This window comes from Emydura macquarii, unplaced genomic scaffold (genome assembly GCF_026122565.2).
Source record: "Emydura macquarii macquarii isolate MOO-44397 ecotype Brisbane River unplaced genomic scaffold, CSIRO-AGI_Emac_v2 contig_2890, whole genome shotgun sequence".
NCBI classification, from domain to species: domain Eukaryota; kingdom Metazoa; phylum Chordata; order Testudines; family Chelidae; genus Emydura; species Emydura macquarii.
The window spans coordinates 265,050-287,187 of record NW_027133027.1 but is presented as its reverse complement, the minus strand read 5'-3'; the positions used below and the strand labels follow the sequence as shown (position 1 = coordinate 287,187).

General features: G+C 39.8%; 1 protein-coding gene across 1 annotated transcript in view; it reads right to left on the bottom strand.

Annotated features, from left to right (window-relative positions):
• The window catches only part of BMP6 (bone morphogenetic protein 6), a 120,656-nt gene that overhangs the window by 8,572 nt on the left and 89,946 nt on the right, over positions 1 to 22,138 (bottom strand). The window contains exons 3-4 of the mRNA XM_067568357.1: positions 6,646 to 6,794; positions 4,800 to 4,997 (exon numbers count right to left, since the gene is read on the bottom strand). Coding sequence (XP_067424458.1) covers positions 4,800 to 4,997; positions 6,646 to 6,794 — 347 coding nt within the window. The remainder of the gene's footprint in view (positions 1 to 4,799; positions 4,998 to 6,645; positions 6,795 to 22,138) is intronic.

The following is a 22,138-nucleotide window of genomic DNA, read 5'->3' as shown; positions in this document are numbered from 1 at the left end:
CTATTATGGAATAAATTCATTAGGACCCTGATCATACAGCAGAAACACAAATATGTTTCTGACAGTCGTCATAGCTTCTGGTTAAAATTAGACAGAGTTGGCATGGTCTTTGGGAGCCAGAACTAAACATATTGTAAGCGAAGTGCTTAGCTTTTGACTGTGAGCCTGACAGATGACACTGTTTCAGAGAGAAGGATACGCATGCCCCTCCTACAGCCAGCTATGAACAGAGACCACCCTCGCCCCATTTCTCCAGGGCAATAGCTGGTGTCTCGGCACACACAAAAGTTACCACCCCCACCCCCCAATGCATCCTTTCATATGCAAAAGGACAGAGCTTGGCCCCAACCATAGATCAATGGAGGATCGCATGTCAAAGCAACTTCGTATCTGTGTACATTAGGACTTTCTCCTCATAAATGTAGCTCTATTTTATAGGTCAGTCACAACATGTTTATAATACAGGGGAATAAACATTCTTGTGGGGGGGAAAAAACACGTATTTTTCTTATTCCATTAAGGTTTTTATACCGCACCCACCACCTTGGTGCCTGAGCACTGGGTACTGAGTCCGGAACAACACATGCACGTAAGAGAAAGCACAGTAAGGCCCCGATCCTGGATTTGACAGCAGCTGTGCCTGCATGGAGCCCCACTGACTTCAATATGGCTCAGTCACAACAAAGCAGTATACGTCATGAACCACCGGTTGCAGGACTGGGGCCTTGAGGAATCAGAAGCCTGCGACAAAATCATCCTGCACTCTGGGGGAATCAATCTATATATTTTTAGATTGAAACTGACAAGCCCTTGGCTGATAGTAGGGATCAGAAAGCATCAGGAAAAGGTACAATCCACTATACAGACACCAAACCGAACATATTAAGACTGAAGCTGATCCATTCAACAACCCACCAGGCCTGGCAACTTGTCAGCTGCCTTTTCTAAACACTGAACGGAAGTTGTGGTGAGAGGGTGCAGGGAAATGGAGAAACCATAGGGGAGAATGAGAAGAGAACCACAAGAGGAAGAAAGAAACCCCAAAGAGATTACATTACCCTGAAAATGGACACAAAGGAGCCAGCCTAGTGACACGAATTCACCATTATGCCTAGATATGACAGTGCTTTACATCTGAGGAGTGCTATAGTGCTAGGAGAGCAGGAGAACACAGGGTGGAGAGGAAGTTTTGGTTCTGAAATCTCCTGAACTTTGGTCCATTTACACCAGAATCTTTTCTTTAAGAATTTAGACCCATTTCAGCAAGGTGCTTAAACACGTTTACATTTAAGCAGGTGAGTCGTCCTCAGTGACTTCAATTGGATTGGTCATCTGTTTAAGTCTTCATCTGCTTCAAATTAGGCATGTAGTTAAGTACCTTGCTGAACCAGGAGTGAACATATATTCTATGCTGCTCACAAGCCTTTAAAAAAAGATCCATGTAGCAGAGTTTGCGGATGAAGAAAAAAAAAACATTTGAAATTACATGAGGTTCAATACTGTTGAGAGCCATTAGAGTTTATCCTGCTGGGATGGTTTGATATATCAGTTTGATATAGCACTTAGGTAACAGCCAGGGCTACATTCTCCTTCAAATAATGGGACTGGGAGAATTCCCATGGGTATGTGTCAATACATGAGGAAAGTGTAGTGGCATGATTACAAAGATCTTTTTGAACTGTAGCTTTTAAACTTTCAATATTAATCATGGACCAAACTCTAAGGCACTCCGTGTGTAGTTGTTAGATTCTATCATCTTAATGAAGACTATTAAATCAACCATGGGTGAGGGGCAACACAATCCAACAGTCCTACACTCAGAGAATGCACTGGCTAAATTTCTCTCTTTTTTAAACAAGCCAACAAACATCTCAGTTTTAAATTTTCTCTTTTTTGAAAATCCACAAAGGGTCAACATTACCTTGTTGACTACTAGCCTGCCAAACCCCAGGTTTTAAATTAAAATTGGCTTTGACCTAAAGTGCCCAAAAAAGCACTTGAAAACACAAAACTACTAGTTATTTTTTCCCTTTTGTCATCTTATAATCTGAAGAGTGGTTGTAGTCAGAAAAAAGATTATGTAAAAATGGCCCCTTTTTGCCCAATATATCTGGGGCTTTGAATAATATCTTCCGATTCAAAAGTAGTCAAGGTTTGTTTTTAATCAGCAAGCTTGCAGAGCCAATGGAAGGGAAAGGAGCCTATTCTGCTTCAGATGTCATCGGCACAAAATATCAGCCAATTTCCACTTCTAGAATGAGACTCTGCACTTAATGTTTGTACGGCACATTTGAAACATTAACAGCCCTCACATCACCCGTGAGAGGGAAAGAAACACCTGGCTCTATCTAAATATATGAATTATATATTTTGTGCTAAACGGCTGAGCCTACTGCTTTTAAAATCTGTATAAATAAGATGTACTTATTTATGTTATTGGCAAACTGATCACAAGGGTAACCTAGTGAACAAACATGACACGCATCTTTGCAAACAGGGACAGAGTCAGTGAGGAACGAACGCTGGCTTCAATGGAGCTAAGACCAATAAGTATACCTGTGGGATTGGACATGGCTTCTTAAAGAGGATACAGCCTTACAGCCCTGCATGGTTTGGAGCTAAAGCACAGCATACAAGCTGGTTGTGATTATCAGGGCTAATATAACGCCAGCACGTTAATGCACACTTGAGTGACTGACCCCAAAAAGAGACATCCTGGATATTTTCTCTCTCACTCACATTCACACTCCATCCCTCCACAGCACTAACGTCAGATAGGCTGGAGACAGCTGGCTGAGAATGACGAGGTTCTCACCTTCAGATATAAAGCATTCATTGTACCTAACCCTGTATTCCTGTAGCTTTCAGTCATGTTATCTCACAGCAATTAGGCTTTGTTTAGGACTTTTCTCGTTATCTGTGTAACATAAACATTGCTTGTATTTAAGTAACTGGAATTGGCAGGGCTAGTTATTACATGGGGATGCTTACTGTTGGGAGCGGGGCGACTCTTTGAGAAGGAAACTGACTTTTGACCTTGCGGGAGGCAGAAGCAGGAGTGCAACAGGCAAGGGAATTGCAATGCCCTCCCTCAAACAGTGCTACAAGGCAGCTGCAAACCTGCCAGCCCGATGGGTTTCCTCAGACTACAGGCTTCCCAATTTTTATAACGGCCTGCAAGGAAAACACCTGGTCTCTAAGGAAATCCCTGATTGATTGGCTGCAGTGGAAGAATAGGGGAAAGGATCCAATCAGAGCTCCTGCACGTGCTGATGGATAGCCTAATTGTCATTAATAATAATGATAATAGCTGCAACCCCATCTCTTGTCCACTGCAGGTCATCTTTTAGTAAGGGTGTGCATGGTTTTAGGTTTCTAAAAGTTAATGTAGCATGTGGGTTCTTCTTAGCAAATGGCCACAAACTGGGCTCAGTACAGGGTAACTGACTAAAACGAAATGGCCTATGATATTCACAAGGGAAGACTAGATGGATTAATGCTACCTTCCAGCTTTAAACTCTCCTCATCTATGAATTACATTTTAAGCAGAAATTCAAAACCCAATCTAGCTGTTACAGCAGAACAGGGAGCACAGCGACTTTTCTAAATCACTATCGGGTGTGTGCACTGCTGTCACCAAGGAGCCCATTGATTGACATTAGTTAAGTTTCAATAATATTCACTTATTTCACAGTTTTTTCTGAAGATAAATGGATCTATTGGGAGCTTATTTTGTAGTACAGTCATTTTTAAATACAAAAAAAGGTGAGGCATTTACTGTGAAAGAAGGGGGCAGTATAAGCAAAATAATCAATCTCAGTTACTCCAGAAATGCTACACTTTGATCAAGGAACAGGAGAGACAGTCATTAAATTCACCAAAAACATATCCCCAAAAGGAAGGACTTCCTTTATGATACGATGCAGAGTTGGTTGGAAAACAAAAATATTTCCTCAATTTTCATCCACATTTCAGAATTTTCCAACCAGCTGCAAAGAGACAGTAAACACTGTTCTCTGAAGCCTGTTCAACCATTCCTATATAATTTACAATTCATGCCAGTTAAAGGAGTGGGCAGACTGCTTGTGGGCTCTATCATGTTTAAGCCAGACTTTTTTTAAATTAACAAGATACCATTAATTGAGGGAACAATGGGGATATATTGCAAAATTTTAAAAATAAAAAGTCAGGACTGGTGATAAGATACCTGAGATCAAATTTAAATCCATTAGCTCTGCCTTCGTATCATTGAGCAGCTCTCAGGCACATTTCATCCCTCCATGTGCACTACTAACTTTCGCACTGAGAAATCTAGCAGCATATTGCCTTGAAGTTTACCCAAATGATGTGATTCTTAGGGTAAAAACTACACTATGCTTTTTCTGAGTTAAAGAAGAGAATCCATCACTGCTTCCTAGTCAGGACTGCACTAAAAACGGAGTGGTGTAAGTGATAGCATTTCAGTACTTAGAGATGTATTTTAAATACCTGATATTTCATGCTTCTCAGCAAATATTAATTACTTTGCAGCAGATCACTGGTCCAAAGGATTTGAGGTGAAATCATGGCCCCATTGAAATCAATGAGGCTGGGATTTTACCCATTGACTTAGGAAGTCCCTAGTAGAAGCAAATGTTACACGAAATTCCCCCTCTCAGTCTCTTGCAAACGTAGCATGCTCCTCTGTGCTTTCATTTTATTTTGTCCCTGCCCCCTTTGCACTGTTCACACATTAGAGCAAAGGTAAGTCTTAGAAAAGAAGTCTGATCTACTGAGAAAATGGATATCGCAAAACTTACCTGTAATACTAGATACCCTAGAAACATCTTGGGACTGAGTGGAACGGTTTCGATTCTGCTGCCTGCGCCTGTTTGTGGCTGACCTAGCAGTCCGAACGTGAACCTCAGTCACTTTGAAAAAGGCCACCATGAAAGGCTGTTTGTTGTAAGGGCCATTTCGCCCTACCAGGCCTGCTTCTTTCGGGTTTACACCGAGACCTTCAAATTGAACCAAAAATAAGAGGTGTTTAAAAAAAAAAACAAAAAACAAAAAAACCCCAGCAGTCTTTGAATAGTTTTTGCTAGCAACACAGATGCAACTCCTCTTCCACAAGCAGCGTTCCCTTTCCCCTTGTTTTCTGTTGTCTCTCCTTTACCCGCTCCACCCCAGCCACCATCGCCTGTTGTCACCTCACCTTCATGATGTTCTCTTATTTGGACTGTGCACTCTTCTGAGCAGGGACCATTTGATTTCTTATAAGTGTCTCTAATGTCATGTACACGCATGGGTATATTACAAATATATAATCAAATGCCTAAAGCTGTTGTAAAATTAGTGATGCCACTTCTGAGCCACCAAGAATAAACGTATCCTAGGGAGAACACCCTGGGAAAATTTGAGGGGAAAGAGGTGGGACACCTTTCCCATAAAGAGTTTAGAGTTGGGACGTGGAGTCACGTCAGTAGTTCATACAGACAGCTGGACACTAGCATCCTACATTTCTTTTGGCAAAACAGATACTGGACGGACTCTTTGATCTCTTGCTTGAGTTTTATGGAGGAACTCCAGACACGATGAAGAAAACAGAAAAAATGGAAGGCAGACACGATTCCACACCATTCCATGTTGTCATTCCCGTCTTACATTCTCCTATGTCTCCTCCTTCCCACCCTTTTCTTCCACCTTCCCACAACTAACCTCCCTCCTTCCATCTTTCAAAGTTTCCATGGACTGTAAAAGGTTACTGTTTCCTCTGGAGCTCTCAGTCCCACAGTCCGCAAAGCCATTCCCACACGTGGACTCTCACATCTCATGGTTAGAGTACTGCACGGGGAGATTGAAACTCATAGGTTCCATCCCCTGTTCTGCCAGCAACTCTCGATGTCATGCTGGACAAGCCGTATCTGTGCATCAGTTTCCCCATCTGTAAAATGATGGCCATACTACTTCCCTACCCCACAGCGCTATTGCAAGGCTTAATTAGGGTTTGTAATGTGGATGTTTTACATTCATGTAAGTGTAAATGTTATTGCTACTGCTTTTTTCGGGAGGCAATGCTTTCTATCAGCAACTCACAGACTGAAGGCAGTGGGTGAAACCCTGGTTTGATTGGAATCAGTGGTTGCTTTGCTTTTCTCACTGATGTTTTACGGTCAGCTCAGTAATATGAGAGACTCTGGAGTGGCAGAAACAACAACTGCAGTAAGCCTATTATCAGTTTTAAAGCCATTTACACATCTTAAATGTGGACCTCTTTTTTAAAAAGTTACACTGGAAAAATTTTCTTGGCTGGATTTTCAGAGGTGCTGAAGTTAATGGGAGTGTCAGAAGTGGAGAGCATCTGCAAGCCAGGCCATTTGTGTATGGGAAGAGTGGCATTCCCACTGGCTATCTTTGACAGAATCTGCATATATAATACATTCAACAGAAAGAACTGGGTACTCAGCTTATTTGAGAAGACCAGACAGACAGACAGTAAGTAGCCTTCAATCTGTACTCTTGGATACATTGCTCAGTCTATCACATCATAGTTGTGCACTTGGATACATTACCCAGACCATCACATTAGGACTGAAGGCTATAAACAATTTTCAGTTAACGAAAATCACCTGCCAGATGAATCAAGTAAGTTGGTCTGTAACCTACCATCCCTGGTCACCACACTTAGCTGGAGTCCCATGTTATGCTGAGGGGTCATCACCCACATGTTACTGGTGGCAGTGATGTCAAACTCCAGCCAGCCTTCTTCTGAGGCCCACACAGCTCTGGTATCCAGCAAAAATAGATCAGAATCTCTGCAAAAGAGAACAGGAACATGAAGGGGGGGCGGTTCATATTTCCCCACGTGCTTCCACTCTCACAGTAGCTGGAAGAGTTGAAATTAAAATTACTCAATTGTTACTCTAATTTCACCATGAAAGGCATGTGCTTCTGCATCTCAAGTTCAAAATGTAACAAAAATGTCTCTCTTTTCTAGGCTTGTGGAACCCATACCAGCTACAGAAATGCTAATATTTAAGATTCTGTGTTCGTAACTGGATCTTAAGCCTTACCCCAGTGAGGCATGGGTGTAAATTTAGTCTTGATTGTACAATGGCCAAAAGTTACCACTATCTCTCTCTGTTTCCTAATATTTATCCCTATTTATGTAAAGGGATGCAATTCTTGTGTGTGACAAGCCAACACTGCAACATTAATTTGGATCTTTAATGCCAATCCTATCACTATTATTTTTGCAAAAACACATTACAATTAATAATAATGTAAGGAAAGCGAGAAAACAAATTACCTGTCCCCCTTCTCCCATCAAAGGTTAATTACAGAAAAAGTTTTGTTTGAGTTACATTTTATTTTTGGCCAAACGCTGTGTCATATTGCCCAGTAGTTTGGTTTACATGAGATCACACATGGAAAAATAAGCACTTCAGTATATTAGGGCTCTTAGTACAGCTCCTTTTTATAGTGGAAAGATTTTGCTCCTCCCTCTGGTAGTAACCACACTCTGTGGTTGACTCAGCAGCCTTTCCCACAGGAGTCTTTGTACCCTCTCTTCCAATGGGAAGAATGTTTCAGGGAAAATTCTGTGACCTTCACCTCCGCTAGCAACAAGTGCTGGGGCTGGCCAGCTGCTATCTGCTTTGGAAACTCTAAATTTGCAAGATTTGGGCTTCACCAGGCATGCTGTGTACCCTAGAGAGGGATTAATGGCTGACTCACTCCAGAGTCTTAATAAATCTTCCAGATGGGTCCCTGGCAACCTCTGAAGTGGGCTACACAGGTGCAAATGAGTCCTCTTATTCCCTGCTTTGTCTCTTCTCCTCACTGAGACTCTCTTCTGAGCCCCCTCCTCAATCTCCTTCTGCAAAAGCCCTGTCTCTGCCCTCCTCCACCCTAATCTGCATTAGCCTGCCTTCTGCTAACCCCCAAATCCTAAAAACCGGATACATTACTTCCACCCAAAACAAATTTGTTTAGTCACAAAACTATTCAGAAACATGTATGGGACAAATCTACGCTTTCACAAATACCCATAAAACATCAAATTAACAAGGAGTACGGACAGATCAAGTTGAAATTCAGGGCCTGATTCGCCACTATCTTGCACTTTAGGAAACCTTTACACTAGTGAGAAATGAGTGAAAAAGTGTTGTAAAATGCTACCAAATCAAAATTCTGCACTTTACACCCATGGTAGCTTTTTACACCCACTTTACACAGGTCTGAATGGCTACATAAGGTGAAAAACATTAGAAAAAAAATCAGGCTTTTCAAGTTAACTAACTGTTCACAAACAGGTTTACATACTATTCAACAGACCTGGATCAATTTTTTGAATTTTCAAACAATTTTTTTCACTGTAAAAATTCTCACCATTTTCCAACCAGCACCACTACTCCACTAGCTTTGTTCCTTGGTACAGGTTTATGACGCCAACTATTGAATTATTATTCCACAGATATTATCAGTAACACTAGTAGAAACACTATAGTTAAGATAGCCCGATACTTACCACTATGAGTCCCTATTTCCAGTTGTAATTTTATCAAAATAACTGCATGTGCTGAGGTTTTAAGTTTCAGCAAAAATGGTTTTGCTGTTTCCAGGAACAAAATTAGGAAAAAAAGGTTTCCCTCATTTTAAAAAAATGTTTCCAATCACTTCACTGAGACTCTCTAGCACTCCAGGCTTTGGAACAGGGATTTGAACTTTGGCAGAGGCCTGGCCTAAGAGAGGGATGTGCCTTTTGCTCTCCCTGTGAAAATGTACCAAAATTTGTCCAAGTAGTAAGCCTCTAAAAAGCACTGCTTGTGCAGGCTCAGTAGATACTCAGAGTTTAGCAGTTAAACTCTCTAAAGATTCCATCTGCATCAAGGATGGTCCATCCCCACACAGCTCCTCCAAGGCAATCCCCACAGAGCACCAGAGCATGCACCATCATATGACTACAGGGCAGAGCAGAACTTTCCCTGCAATTGCTCCTTCTTGCCAGTCAAAGGCCACTGTGGTGCCAGGTCCCAAAACTACAAGCAATCTCTCTGCTGCTTTCAGTGTTCCCCTGCTGGCGTTCAGGCAGCATGGAGAAGGAAGTCTAACTGAAATGCAGAAGGGCGAGGGGTAAGACAGACTGAGAAAGGGACAAGCTGGAGCGGTCAGGCTTGGAGTGGTCTGGGAACAGAAGGCTCTCTGTAACCACTACAGCACACTCCCCTCCAGAAGCCAGTATTGAACACAGGATTCCCGAGTCTCAACAATCCTCTGCTGTCTGAAAATATCTGTGAAACCCACTGGCACAATGTGCATCTGTCTCATCATCCTTCTCTGATCACAGACCCCCACAGAGAATAACAACCTAATCTCTTAGCTTAAATGGCAGAGGTCTGTGTTGCAAATCTGAAGGTTCTAACGTGGCTGCTAACTTGGTGTGTAAATATGATTCTATATGAGTAATTTCCTACCTTTGAAAAAAAGCAAAACCTCACCTAATGTTACGATTGCACAATCAAGTACTTGAAACTTAAGAATTGCCAAAAATAAGGTTGCCAGTGCAGCTTTAATTTTGTCCCCAGGTGTGCATGCATGATGATTGGTCAGGAATGAATCAGGATTGTGTAGTGAATGAGGTTATTGCCCGTCAGTTCCCTACCTCATTTACTGAAAAAGTTGGAAGGTGTATAATGAACGAGGCAGGGGATTGCAGGAAGATAATGGAGGGTCTCATGGTTAAGGCTGTGGAATGCTGTCCAGGGGAAGAGGATCCTATCCCTGCCTCTGCCACAAAATAGTCACTGAAGCCAAATTTTTAACAGGTGGCCACTAGATGTATTCCTTTTTTCCTGGATGCCCAACTTGAAAACACCTGGGGCCAGATTTGCAGAAACATTGAGCACTCACAGCTGCAACAGAAGTCAACTGGAGCCCTGTTCTGAACACATGAAGTGCTCTAAAATGCTAAATACTCTGAAAAAAATTAGGCCCTTAACCATCTCCAATTGGGCACCCCAAATTAGTGAACGTGTTTTTACTTCAATCTGTCTGTGTCTCAGTTCCTCCTTTGTAAAATGGGGGTAGTAGTGCCACCTTTCCTCGTAAAGGTGCCAGGAAGATTAATGAATGTTTGTGAAGCACTCAGATACGATCATGAGCAGGGCTATTAAAAAATCCACAAGAAGTATTCATTCTGTCTTCAGAGCAGGGTTTGAATAGTGTGCAGTGAATAAGGCCTGGGGCCACACAATGAGGAGAAAACAAAATATTGAATAATCAGTGAGCCACTGAGTGAGTACTGTCCATTCTGCACATGGAATGAAGCAGGGCTCGTGTGACCATATTAATAAAGACTATCATACTTTTTGAATGTAGGAGTAACAGAAAGGTAGGAAAGGATAAGAGGACATAGATCAGGCAGCCAGGAAAGACTGGAGAGAAGGGAAGGGAAAGACTGTTAGTGGAGAGAGAGAAATGGGCAAGAGGTAGTCTGAGCAACCTACCTATCACCTGAGAGGAAAGAATGTCTACAGCATGGACTCCAGAAAGACAGAATCTGAGTCCTGCTCTACACTGACCTTCGGCGGCAGTCCAAGGGAGTTACGCAAACTACGCAGAGTAGCTTGCGTAACTCCCGTCGACTGCTGTGCTTCCCTTCGCGCAGTGTCTTCACTGCACTGCGCCGACAGGAACAGTGTTCTTGTCAATGCAGCACTACGCTACTTAGGGGTGGTTTTACTCAGTCGACTTCCTGATCAATTGAACGGGTCTCACTGACTGCTCAATCGATCCAGCGGCAGTGACTTTGCCGCCATCAGTATAGATATAGACATACCCTGAGGCGATCACTGAGGCTCTTGGTTTTTTCCACACACAAACTTCTCTTCATTTCAAGGATACTATATAGCCTTCTGCGTATGTAGAGAAGAGAGTATTTTTGAGTTCAGTGTATAGAAGTGAAGTTCCAATACCATAATGAACCATTTCTTAACACTTAGTTAAATTGTCCCTGGTATTTTATATCCACAAACAGTTCTCTTTCTGCATTTACCCTGTGCTCATCATCACTGTGATATCTGAGAACCTAATCAAGATTTTAATCATACTTAACTACTTGCAGGAGTTTGAGTATTAATTCAGTAATATTTAATGTGCTATACAAACATGTAAAGCATTGTGTAAGTGATAGGCTTGCATTATTATGGGGAACTAAATAAATGGGGGAAACTGAGGCAGTGAGGTGAAGTGATTTTTCCAAGATTACACAGCAAACCAACTGAAGAGATGAGAATCAGGAATTTCTCACTCAACTAGGACTCATTCCTCTAGACCTCACTTTATAGGTCTGGCTCAAAATTCACACTAAGGGAGAAGTATGATTTCTTTGTGTGAATCATGAATTCTGCCCTAACTCCAGTACTCTGGAAGAGAATCCATTTGTCAGATATTTATATCAACTATAGCTACTATTCTTAACACCAGCATCCTGACCATATAGTCAGGGAGGAATAGTATGCATGTAATTATGGTGATTTTCCTCTGTAATTAAATATTTCTTTAGTTAAAATCTCAATGTAAACCTTTCAACAAAATGTCTGTGGGTGTTAATTCATCTTATTTAACTAAACACTAATTATCTTATATTTTAGTCAAATTAGTGACTAATCTTCGTTACTATAGTTAGTGAAATTGCCAGATTAAAATAATTTATCTCTGTCCTGAGTACACATTATAACATGGAATTTTGCCACAGGAAATACACAAGTGCTATAAAAAGCTAAATTTTAAGAAGTATATATTGGAAAAAGGTTTTCTGTTTTCCCACCCTCTCTCTCCAGCGAGGCAGTTAAAGACTTCTTATTTTAATTACGGATCTAGGAACATTTTTGGCTCAGCTTCAAAGTTCACAATTACTCAGGTGTTTAAGGGATTGTTACGCACTGATAGCCATTTACTGAGGCATTAGTTACTGTAAGTCTCTAAAACTTTCTTCAGCTGAACATTTTTGTTTACTTTTCTTCAAAGACAAGTTGACATAATAGTCTAGACTCTGCACAACATCAATCCCAAAGGAGATTTATGCACAGAAATGTGTGGGGGTGGGGGTGTTACTGATTTATTTAAAAAAAAATAAAAATATATATATATAAATTTCTAAATACTTTTTTGTATATCACACTCTGAATCTACAGTTTGCACTATTCCAAATCTCCAGAAAAATTATTCTACGTGTGAGACTGCTGATACACCATCAAGATCTTTTCTTCTGAACAACCAACATGAATAGAATGAAAAATTGTACCCATCATAAAATGTAGTCTTACAGAAGTCAAAATTTTGCAGGTACAGCCTAGGACAACCGTAAATCAAATTCTTTTAATATATTATTTTTAGTGTGGCCTAGATAAAAATCTTACAGAGTTCACTGACATGCAGGGCATAGTGTATTATATTGTGTGCAAACATGATGCATGCAAAGATATAACACGGAATATTAACAACTTTCATTTCTAAAGCACCTTTACTTTAACAGATCAACAAGAACCTCACAAAAGTTGGGAAGTTGAAACTGGATCCTGCAAAGAGCTCTATGCTAGGGAATCCTGTGTGCCTGTGAGGAGTCAAAAGAAAGTCAATAGGCTGCATGCGGGTGCACGGTCTCTCCACATGGAACTCTTTGCAGGACCAGGTCCTTACCCCTCACAACTCTGGCAGCTAAGTATTATTTCCATTTTACACATGGGTAAACTGTGAAAAAAGAAGTTGCCCACGCTCACATAAGTAGAGTCTGTATCTCCTGACTGCCAGTCCAGTGCTTTAATCACAAGACCAATATACTCTATATATACACACCATATCATATCTCAGAATTCAGGATTTTGCATTAATAAGGCTTTTCTTTGTCCTTATTTTAAAAAAGAGCTAACGTAGCTTTCTTCAGATTTTGGAGGGAAAGGTAATTGGCTACAGGACTGAACATTTATCTGATAAACTCCCCCCAGCACAACTCTGACTTTTAAACCACTTGAAAACACATACACGCACACCCTCCCACCCAGTAGTAAATATATGTAAACTATATACAAACCTGACCTTAGCTGGAAACAGATTGACGTTAGCTTTGCCATTTGTTTTGCACAAGCCAATTCCAATCCAGTTGGGGACAGTTATTTTCTAAACTATAAACACTGCTTGCAAATCAATTTGCCCTTTAGATTAGAAACTCTGAAAGTATTTGTATAAATATCCTGTTGCAAAGAGAAAGACTTTACTACCACTAACTGGCAGCTAAAAACAATGACAGTTTTAACCCTTAATGGACTTATATTCTGTTGCAGAAGAATGCACTATATAAGTGGTAGAAGGGAAAGACATACCCCACCCCAATTTTATCATGTGGGAGGAATCTTTCTACACATAGCAAGCTACCATATTTCATTCTTGATATAAATTAAATTGTTTAATAAACGCTGACTATTAAGGCACCATCTATTCCTTTGATCTTCAGCTCAAGCCACTGCTTCATTTTTTTTTAATAGATTAGTTGTTTGGACAGCGTAGGAGTGTTTTGAGGTTTGTATTAAACAGGATATTTACACTCGAAAACATAATAATCATCCCAACCAAGGGCTGACATCTTTGATCAACCACAAACCCTCTCAGCCCTCCCTCCTCCCATTCCTGACCCAACACCTCACCAAAAGAAAGCAAGAAAGTTTTTTGAGTGAAAAATATACATAAACGGTCTGTTTCCAAAATAAATCTATTTCTTCCATTCACTTTTAAGGTCTCTCAAATGAGTAACCCACTCAAATTCCCTCTTCTGTCTTCCACAAACTCAGCATTATATATATTTAGAACACAATGTAAATAGGATTGAATTCTCCTCTGTTCTGTATCAGCATCATAAAAGAAAAAGAGACAGGATGCACTACTATAGTCTGACATGTTTTCTGAAGTGCAATGTCTACCCCATATAGAATGAATACGGTCACAAGCACTTGAAAGTCAGTGAGACTTGTGTCCTGTAAATTCCTTGGGTGCTTTTGACACTCTCATTTAGTATATTTTTAAAAAAATGAATGCCCTTGTGCTGAAAGAACCGAGGAACAAAGATTCATCTCTCAGGATAGGTCTATGCTTCAATCACAGGGTGTAAGTGTATCTTGAGTAGACAGACCAGAGCTAGCTGTAATCTAGCTAGTTTGAGTACCAGATCTGTGAAACCACGGCAACCCGGACTTCAGCGCAGGCAAACTCCCCCATGTACTGAAGGTTCTAGGCAGAACGGTACAGAGAGCACAGAAGCCCATGCAGATGACACTTCAATGCTACAGATACCTGAGTTAGCTAGAATCTAGATTAAAGCTAGCTCAGGTATGTCCACATGAGCTCCAGTCACACACTATGATTGCAGCATAGGCATAACCTCAGTCTTTGAAAAGCTAAAGGCTGAAAGGAAGCAGAAGCAGATGGATGATTTGTTTTACAAAAGGTTTAATTTCCCCCTCCTAACCTCAGACTAGTCCACAATTTATTTCAAACTTTTTGATTGTTAAACTCAAAATAAGTCAAAAGTTACCTCGACTCTGTTTTACAAGGCTGTTCTCTACACAAACAAACAAACAAATCACAAAATCTAAATATCCTTTCAAAGGGGATGCTTACGATAGGTCAAATTTCTGGCCAACCTTAAGTTTCATTAATCTTTTCACAATGTTCTGCTGACAACTTCAGTGGTTTTGGTTTTTGTAATGAAAAAAAAATGCAGTCTGTAACAATGATTTGATTTAAATCAGAAATTCAACAACTAAGCACTGTTTTTTTACTTTGCAAAGGACTGGATGGGGAGGAGGGAATCAAAACGTTGCTGACACTAGTGAGTCAGTATAAAAATGTTGGTTTTTTTAAAAGGAGAACGTGCTTAGATCACACTGTCCTGAATGCCTGCCTCAATATCTCCAGGTACTAGGAGTACCATTTTTGCTTTCTGATTGTTTTAAACAAAGGGAATGTGAAATTACTCCACAACGGTTAAGAAGAACTGATATGATCATTCACTTTCTACTTGTTGCCTTCTCAACACACGCCCAAATTCAGAATTATAGAGCATTCATCTAGGAGAGTTTCAGTGTAACGTCTGTACATTGTAACATCTGTAAACTTGTCTTCAGCCTCATCTACAATGGCAAAAATAGGACCCATTATTCAATACCAGTGCAGTTCCATCAGCAGTAAGCAATACCAAAAGCCATAATACAGACAGGGCTCAAGGATCGGGTTTATTTTATTTTATTTAATTTTTTTTTAAACCCCATCTAACTCTACTCTGGAAGAGTTATTAGCACTGCCGTATGGTCCTAGTAAGCAAAACCTCTTTGAAGTCAGTCTTTTTTTTTTTAATTAAGAAATGCTGAATAAGAGAGGTTTTATTACATGTATCTGAACAAATGGAGACCTACCCCTCCCCCCCCAACATGATTCCTGGTGAACTTTTCTCCTTACCAAGTACCTTTTGTAAAGGCTTGTTCCTATCTTCAGAGACAGAAAGAATATAGGGGGATTAAGGCTGCAGACAATGGACCATTCTTTTCCCTATGGTAACTTCAGGGGCACCTTTTTTACATGATTCCTCATTTTTGTCCCCCACTCCTCTTCCCTGCAGTTCCCTTTTCTCTTTCTTGAGATTCTCAGTCTTCTGATCTGGTTCATTCATAACTGAGGCTCCAGCTCCCTACCTTCCCAAAATTCATTCATTCATGGATTCTCCCTTCCCGTTACATTCATTATTTTTCTTGCTCAAAGATAGGCACACTTTTTCACATTTCAATTACTGTTTCAAATCCAGCCCAGATCAGTAATCACCAAGAATTATTACCACGCAAAGGTGTTTCATCAACCTACAGAAACGAATGGTTAAGCTCACTCCTTTTCCTAGCAGATTTGTATCTACATCATAAAACCCACCATTGAACTGGCAGCTTTGTTGGCAGTCTCAGGAAAATCAATGACTGAATGGGCATCTTATCTGAGATCTAGTGAGGAATCCTTCTGACCAGGGTTGAGGAATACTGTTTAGCAGCAGCGCAGTGTGAAAAAAGTGCAGCTGTCATTTTCCATGCTGTATCTGGTTTTAGATGGAGAGAGAACTGCAGTTCTGTCAATCCACTACCTTTCACACAAGCACTAAAATTCACTTTCCTTCAGCCCAAATCCAGCTAGAACTTCCCCATACTTCTCTTCAATTTAGCTAAGTTAAAGATCTGCGACTAGAACACAGGTTTATCTCTAGACTCTTCTTCATTTAATACGTCATCAAATGTCAGAAAATATCAGGTCCTTATTCAAACCATTAGTCTAAAGGAAATGTGAAAGCACAATCTTTTAAGTAAAAGGCAGCTGTTCTTTTTTGGCTTATAAGTCAGCTGCTGGAAGTCAAAGCAAGCCTTACAAACATTTTTTTTAAAGGAGCCAGCAAAACTAGTGCTTTTCTGTTTTTGAGACATAAAATACTGTTCGCAATAGGCAAAGAAAACAATATATTCCAAATGAATCATTAAAGCAAAACTTTAGTCACAACTTCCGCAGATACTTTTTCAACACAAGGAAATGAAAATAAGCGGATTGATGATCAAAGAACAAAGTTACTCAAGTGTGTTTTAAACTTCATTTAAAGCATCCAAAGAGAATTCAGGGTAAGAAGATGGCATGTGTTTATAGGTGGACTTTTCTAGATACAGATGTTGGCAAGCAACCTGCAAACAAGTACCTAGTGTTTGCCTTGAAGAGCGGCAAGGGACAAAAAGTGCACATATTACACTAACCTGGTCACACAGGTGGGTCTGGCAACCACACCCTAGACTGTGAAAAATGTAAATAGAAGCTAAAGTTGCAGACTGGTCAGCAACTTGTGTTTCTTGCAAAAAAATATCAATTAAAAAAAATAAATGAAAAAATATTCACAGCTACCTAAGTTAAGAATAGAAGAAAGGAAGTGTGCTCTCTAGTGACTGAGAATTTAGGGGTCTAATTTTGCCCTTGTTACCAGAAGCCCAATCTGTGTAGACAAGTCCTGGGCATGCATCCAAAGTGCATGTTTCTTTAGCTAGGAAACCCCTTCTCCCCCAAATATGTATATATTTCTATATAAAATTCCCTAAAGGGACCAGATGAGTCAAGGATTAGTGAAGAACAATGGAGAGATGCATTTGGGTCACCAGTTCAAATCTAGCCTATATCAACAGTGACTGAAAATTGCTGTCTGTTTGGCCTATAGGCACCGTTGTTGGCAATATCGGCAGAAACACCACCAACGGCTGAATGGAGAGACTCAAACTACTCTCTTGAGGTGAGCACTCCAATTCTGAGTTGAGGTGATGCTGACTGCACTGTACCAGTACAGTGACTAAACAGAGGTCTTGCCTGAGTACTAAATTCACAATAAAAAGATATATTTATCTCCCAACTTGACAGAGCAACCTATGTTCAGGCATTATGTTTACTAAATCATTATCTGAAATATAGATATGGTGTGTCAATAACATCATATACAGAACTACTAACTACTTTGAAACAGACTTCACCAACATCTAAGATATGGGAGTATGAATTGCTATGGGCCATACTGGAAGTTCAATTTCTCTTCATTAGTTTTTACTTATAATACTTAATTTACTCAATTCACTCTACTATAATGTTATATAGAAATAAAAGTTACCAATGCCCCCTAATGGAAGGAATGTCAGACCCGCAGACATATGCATTACTATGTCTTGCTCTAGTGACATATAGCTTCTGTGCACCATAAGGTCTAAAACTACACTAGTTAAAAGAGTCTCCTTCCGCTCTAGCGATGGAAACATGGATTTGTGGAATAAGAAGCCCTGGGTTTTGGTCTTTTTTTAAGTCTGTGTGGTCACAATGAACAGAATAGCTGATAACAATAAAGACTGCTTGTTTGTGGAATTTCTACCATTCCCCCCCTTCCATATCACTTCATGTATACTGCTAGCTAGCAAACATGAGATTCCAGCAGACCACCATTCAGAAAACCCAATATTATTCCCTTCAAACATACTGAAATCCTCATTGACATTGTGCATCCGACTATTTCACTCCTTTTCTACAGATGCCACTCGTCTAAGAGCAACCATTCACTAGTTGAGGCTGCTCTACAACAATTATTCACCTAAGGCATGGCCCCAAAATGACATCAATGAAAAGTCTGAGAAAGAATCACCAGAAACCATCACCATCTTGCAAATCAATAAAAGGAAAATAAAATATTTCCTTTTTAATGATGCAGCAAACTACAGCTTCTCATTTCTTTTATTGTAGTAACAGCATCTGTAGCCAATAAATTGTTTATGTGGGTCAGATTTACTTTGACATTTAACTGACCATTAATCTCATTTTTGTCTTGATGCTTCCCTGCCATTAATATTATCCTTTAAATATACCAAATTGTTTCCTATTTCTTATAACTTTTGTGCCACAGATTGTATATTCCCTATCTTTGCCCTCCCCATCTTATTTGGTACTAGTAGCCTATCAGCGGTCACCATACAGGTCGTGAACACTGCTAAATGTCAACATGCAGCAAAGTTCAGGGCTTTCTTGTAGGCAGTAGATTGTCTATATTCTTATATTTTGAATGTCCATTTGTCTATTAGAGCCCAGTTATACAGTAGTCAAAGCCTCACATAGACAGGAGAGCCTATGACCTGATCCAAAGCCCATTGAAATTAATGGAAAGACTACTATTGATTTCAAAGGACATTGTATCAGGCCCCTACGCAACAGTATTGTTAAGCATATATACTGCATATACATGTAGTATAGTTATACTTGAGCCCCCAAACATTAAACTTATATAATACATAAGCAGGAGACAAAAGTCGAGGTAAGTCCAAAACATGGAGACCTGGGTAATCACAGCAGGAGCAAAAGAGAGCCAAGACGAAGACAGAGGGGAAATCTAATGAACATCATAGATGTCTGTATACTAATGCAAGAAGTATGGGGAATAAACAGGAAGAATAAGAAATACTAGTGAATAATAACAATTACAACATAATTGGTACCACAGAAACTAGGTGAGATAATTCACAACTGGAATATTGGTATAGAGAGGTACAGCTTGTTCAGGAACAACAGACAGATGGAAAAAAGGGAGGAGGTGTTGCCTTGTATATCAAAGATGTAGACACTTGCATTGTGGTTGAGATAGAAGCAGGAGGGCAAAGCTGTTGAAAGTCTCTGGGAAAGGAAAAAGGGGGTAAAAAATAAAGGTGATGTTATGGTAGGAGGTACACAATAAACCATCTAACCAGGAAGAAGAGGTGGATGAGTCTTTTTTTCTTTTTTAAATATATTTAACAGAATCATCCAAAACAAAGAACTTGGTAGTGATGGGAGACTTCAACTACGCAGTCATCTTTTGGGAAAATAATATAGCAAGGCACAGATTATCCAACAACTTCTTGGAGTGCTTTGGAGACAATTTTTTATTGCAGAAGGTGAAGAAAGTGACTAGGAGAGAAGCTGTTCTAGATTTGATTCTGACAAACAGGGAGGAACTAGTTGAGAATTTGAAAGTGGAAGGCAGCTTGGATGAAAGTAATCATAAAATGATGAGCTCATGATTCTAGAGAATGGGAAGGTAGGAGGGAAACAGCAGAATAAAGACAATGGACTTCAAGAAGGCAGATTTTAGCAAACTCAGAGGATTGGTAGATAATATCCCATGGGAAGCATGTCTAAGGGAACAGAGTTCAGGAAAGCTGACAGTTTTTTTAAAAAAAGAAACATCATTAAGGGCACAAAAGCAAACTATCCTAATGCATAGGAAAACTAGGAAGTATGGTAAGTATGGAAACTAGGTCAAATTATGAAGGATGAATACAAAAAAAACCCACACAACAAGCATTTAGGGACAAAACTAGAAAGGCCAAGGCAAAAAACAAGATTAAACTAGCTAGGGACATACAGGGTAACAAGAAAACATTTAAAAATACATGAGAAACAAGGAAAAGACCAAGGGCAAGATAGGCCCATTACTCAATGAAGAGGAAAAGACAACAGAAAATGCAGCAATGGCCAAAGCATTAAATGCCTTTTTTGGTTCTTTGTTAACTTATTTTGTGAAAACTGTGATTGGACGATTAACACAGTGAACATCAGTATAAATGGGGTAGGATCAGAGGGTAAAATGGGTAAAGAACCAGTTAAGAATTACTTAGACAAGTTAGATATCTTCAAGTTGGCAGGGCCTGATGAAATACATCCTAGAATACTTAAGGAACTGGCTGAAGAGATGTGAGCCATTAGCAATTATCTTTGAGAGCTTGTGGAGGACAGGAAAGATACCAGAGGACTGGAAAAGGGCAAATACAGCACCTTTCTATAAAAGGGGAATAAGGACAACCCAGGGAATTACAGACTAGTCAGCTTATCTTCGACACTCAGTAATATAATGGAGCAAGTAATCAAGCAATCAATCAATTTGTAAGCACCAACAAAAAATAAGGTGATAACAGTCAACATGGATTGTCAAGAACAAATCATGTCAAACCAACCTAATATCCTCCTTTGACAAGGAAACAAACCCTTGGGGATGGGGGGAAGCAGTCGATGGGATATATCTCCATCTTAGTAAGGCTTGTGATATCGTCTCTAATGAGCTTCTCATAAACAAACTAGAGAAATATAGCCTAGACAAACCTACTATGAGATGGATGCACAACTGTTTGGAAAACCATACTCAGTATTTATCAATGATTCACAACTGAGCTGGAAGGGCATATTGAGTAGGCTCCCCTGGGATCTGTCCTGGGTCCAGTTCTATTCAATATCTTCATAAACTATTTGGCTAATGCCATAGAGAGCACACTTATAAAATTTGCAGAGACTATCAAACTGGGAGGAGTTACAAGCACTTTGGAGGACAGGATTAGAATTCAAAATGATTTTCACAATCTGGAGGAATGGTCTGAAATAAACAGGAAGAAATTCAATAAGGACATATGCATACATTATACTACACATAGGAAGGAATAATCAACTGCACAAATACAAAATGGGAAATGACTGCTTAGGAAGGAGTACAGCAGAAAAGGATCTAGGGGTTAGAGTAGATCACAAACTAGATATGAGTCAACAATGAAATACTGTTGCAAAAACAAATGAACATTATTCTGGGATGTATTAGCAGGAGTGCTGTAAGCAAGACAGAAGAAGTAATTCTTCCACTCTACTCAGCACTGATAAGGCCTCAACTGGAGTACTATGTCCTGTTCTGGTCACAGCACTTTGGGAAACGTGGATAAATTGGAGAAACTCCAGAGGAGAGCAACAAAAATGATTAAAGGTCTAGAAAACATGACCTATGAGGAAAGATTGAAAAAATTGGGTGTTTAGTTTGGAGAAGAAAAAACTGAAGGAGGACCATAATAGTCTTCAAGTACATAAAAGGTTGTTATAAAGAGTAGAGTGATAAATTGTTCTCCTTAAACACTGAGGACAGGACAAGAAGCAATGGGCTTAAATTGCAGCAAGGGAGATTTAGGTTGAACATTAGGAAAAGCTTCCTAGTTGTATGGGTGGTTACGCACTGGAACAAATTGTCTAGGGAGAATGTGGTATCTCCATCACTGGAGGTTTTTAAGAATAGGTTAGACAAGCACCTGTCAGGGATGCTCTAGATCAGTGATACTCAGACTGAGACTCAAGAGCTGCAAGTGGCTCTTTAATGTGTCTCCTGTGACTCTCTGCAGCACATATTAATACACTGTGCGATTTAATTATTAACCAATCTAAATTATTAACCAGTCAGGATGCTCTGTCTATGTTATTAACCAATTGTAACTGATAAATAATAATACTTGGTCAGTTGTTTTGCTGTGAGAATTTATATAATATATATAAATAAATATAAATATAAATGAATCAATGAATTCACACTACTGTGACTCTTTTGGGTAATGCTGATCACTAATTTGGCTCCTGAACCATTGATGTCTGAGTACCACTGGCCTAGATCATACTTAGTCCTGCCTCTGTGCAGGGGACTGGGGTAGATGACCTAGATGAGGTCCCTTCTATAGTTCTATGGTTAGACTATCAACTGAACTTTAACAGAAAGGGAATTTCTGGG